Source organism: Zingiber officinale, chromosome 3A (genome assembly GCF_018446385.1).
Source record: "Zingiber officinale cultivar Zhangliang chromosome 3A, Zo_v1.1, whole genome shotgun sequence".
Taxonomy (NCBI): domain Eukaryota; kingdom Viridiplantae; phylum Streptophyta; class Magnoliopsida; order Zingiberales; family Zingiberaceae; genus Zingiber; species Zingiber officinale.
Window position 1 is genome coordinate 138,976,437 of NC_055990.1, and position 1,993 is coordinate 138,978,429.

Consider the following 1,993-nt stretch of genomic DNA (forward strand, 5'->3'; position numbering starts at 1 on the left):
TTGGGACAATTAATTAAGGCACATGCCAATCGATTAGGGCAATCGATTAGACAGTATTTTCGTAATAATATATAGAAGAAAGTTTCTGAATTGATTGGAGTAATCGATTAGAAGCTACCGCATCGATTGATATGACTCACCAATTGATTAGATGGAAAAAGAATAATTCTGTAGGTTTTTGAATGGTCGTTTTACATGACAATCGATTAGGGATAAACCTAATCGATTAAGAGTTGTCAAAATAATCGATTCAGATTTCAAAGGCGTCAAAGTAATCCTAAAAAAGGGATTTTATGATGATTTGAAGATAGACTTGGTTACGCCAATTTTTAAGGATTCTGAAGCGAAGTGTTATATTTTTGAGTCAAGAAAAGGTATTTTCATATTGTAAGATATCAAGTAAATAAGGTTTTCATTATATTGTATGTTTACTTTCTTATTTTTGTTGTATTTTTATTTTTGAATTTATTTGAGGTTTCTCCATCCTGAAAAAGGTGTCAAGAAAAAAAGATTTTATAATGGATGAAATCATAAAAGTTGGATCCTTAAATTAGCTAAGGTGGGGACTAACTAAAAATAACATGGCTTTAAATTTTGTGTCATAAATCAACTAAAAAAATTTTAAAAATAAAAAGTAATTGAAGTTATTCACCGCTCGACTCTCTGCTTCCATACAAACATTAGACTAGTGAACTGTGTCCACGTAGTGATAAATTTGGCAATTGACGTTGACAAATCTAAAGAGCATCTTCCTCATTATTTTTCGTGGTGGAATTTTCATAGACTCGATAATTTTTATCAACTTATAATCCACGTGAAAAATTAGGAATTTTACGCCACTGAAGTTCTATAAATACCAACCCTGGCTATCTTGAATCGATCACCAGTGAATTATCGATAACCAATTAATTGGAATTAATTATGAGGTCATCGTTGATGCTGGCGTTGCTCTGCGCCGCCGCCTTGGCTCTGGCTACGGCGCCGACGACGACGGTGGCGCAGAACTCGCCGCAGGACTTCGTGGACGCCCACAACTCGGCGCGCTCTGCGGTGGGGGTGGGGCCGGTGTCGTGGGACGACACGGTGGCGGCGTACGCGCAGAGCTACGCGGAGCAGCGGATCGGCGACTGCCAACTGGTGCACTCCGGCGGGCCCTACGGCGAGAACCTCTTCGGGGGGTCGGGCGCCGACTGGACGGCGGCGGATGCTGTGGGCTTGTGGGTGGGCGAGCAGCAGTACTACGACTACGACAGCAACAGCTGCGCCGCCGGGCAGGTGTGCGGGCACTACACTCAGGTGGTGTGGCGGTCGTCGACGGCGATCGGGTGCGCGCGCGTGACGTGCAACAACGGAGCCATCTTCATCATCTGCAACTACAATCCCCCAGGCAACATCGTCGGCGAAAGACCCTATTAATCACCAAGTAATCACAATATATAATAATTAATTAAGAAAATAAGAGTTTATAAGGCCTAGAAATTATGATATTTTCTGGCCGTCAAATGCTATATACATTTGATCAAATAAAACAATGCGCATATGACTCGTGACACAGTCGTGGACAATCAGTTTATACTTTATAATCAATTTTCATCTGGTTTGGTATGGTAATTGTTGTGCCTAAAAGATGTCTATATATTTCTATAATGGTATGATATTATTCACTTTAGATTTAGACCTTCGTAATTTTACTCTTGGGTTCTCCTCAAAATGTCTTATGTCAATGAAGATATCTTATTTCCTTTTAATTCCATAATTTTTATCAAATCTTTACAATGTGAAATGTTGATTGAACCTCAATAGTAATATATATAGATTCACCCATAGACAGAGATTAATAATACTTGAGAAATGAGAAGAACATCAAATTACGGAGTTTTCAATACTATAACTGATCAAATTAAAAACATGTATGGCTAGAGCTGATCTAACGTTTTACTTTAAATTTCAAAGTTTATTGTTTTATTATTTTTATACAAATTATAAATATTAA

At 38.4% G+C, this 1,993-nt stretch overlaps 1 protein-coding gene across 1 annotated transcript; it reads left to right on the forward strand.

Annotated features, from left to right (window-relative positions):
• The first annotated feature begins 869 nt into the window (after window positions 1-869).
• LOC122054072 (pathogenesis-related protein 1-like) lies at window positions 870-1,587 on the forward strand. The gene has a single exon (XM_042615913.1). The coding sequence runs from the start codon at window positions 922-924 to the stop codon at window positions 1,414-1,416; it is 495 nt and encodes a 164-aa protein (XP_042471847.1). The 5' UTR covers window positions 870-921; the 3' UTR covers window positions 1,417-1,587.
• The last annotated feature ends 406 nt before the right edge of the window (window positions 1,588-1,993 follow it).

Coding starts and splice junctions, on each gene's coding strand:
- LOC122054072 (XM_042615913.1), top strand. CDS start 922: ATGAGGTCATCGTTGATGCTGGCGTTGCTCTGCGCCGCCGCCTTGGCT.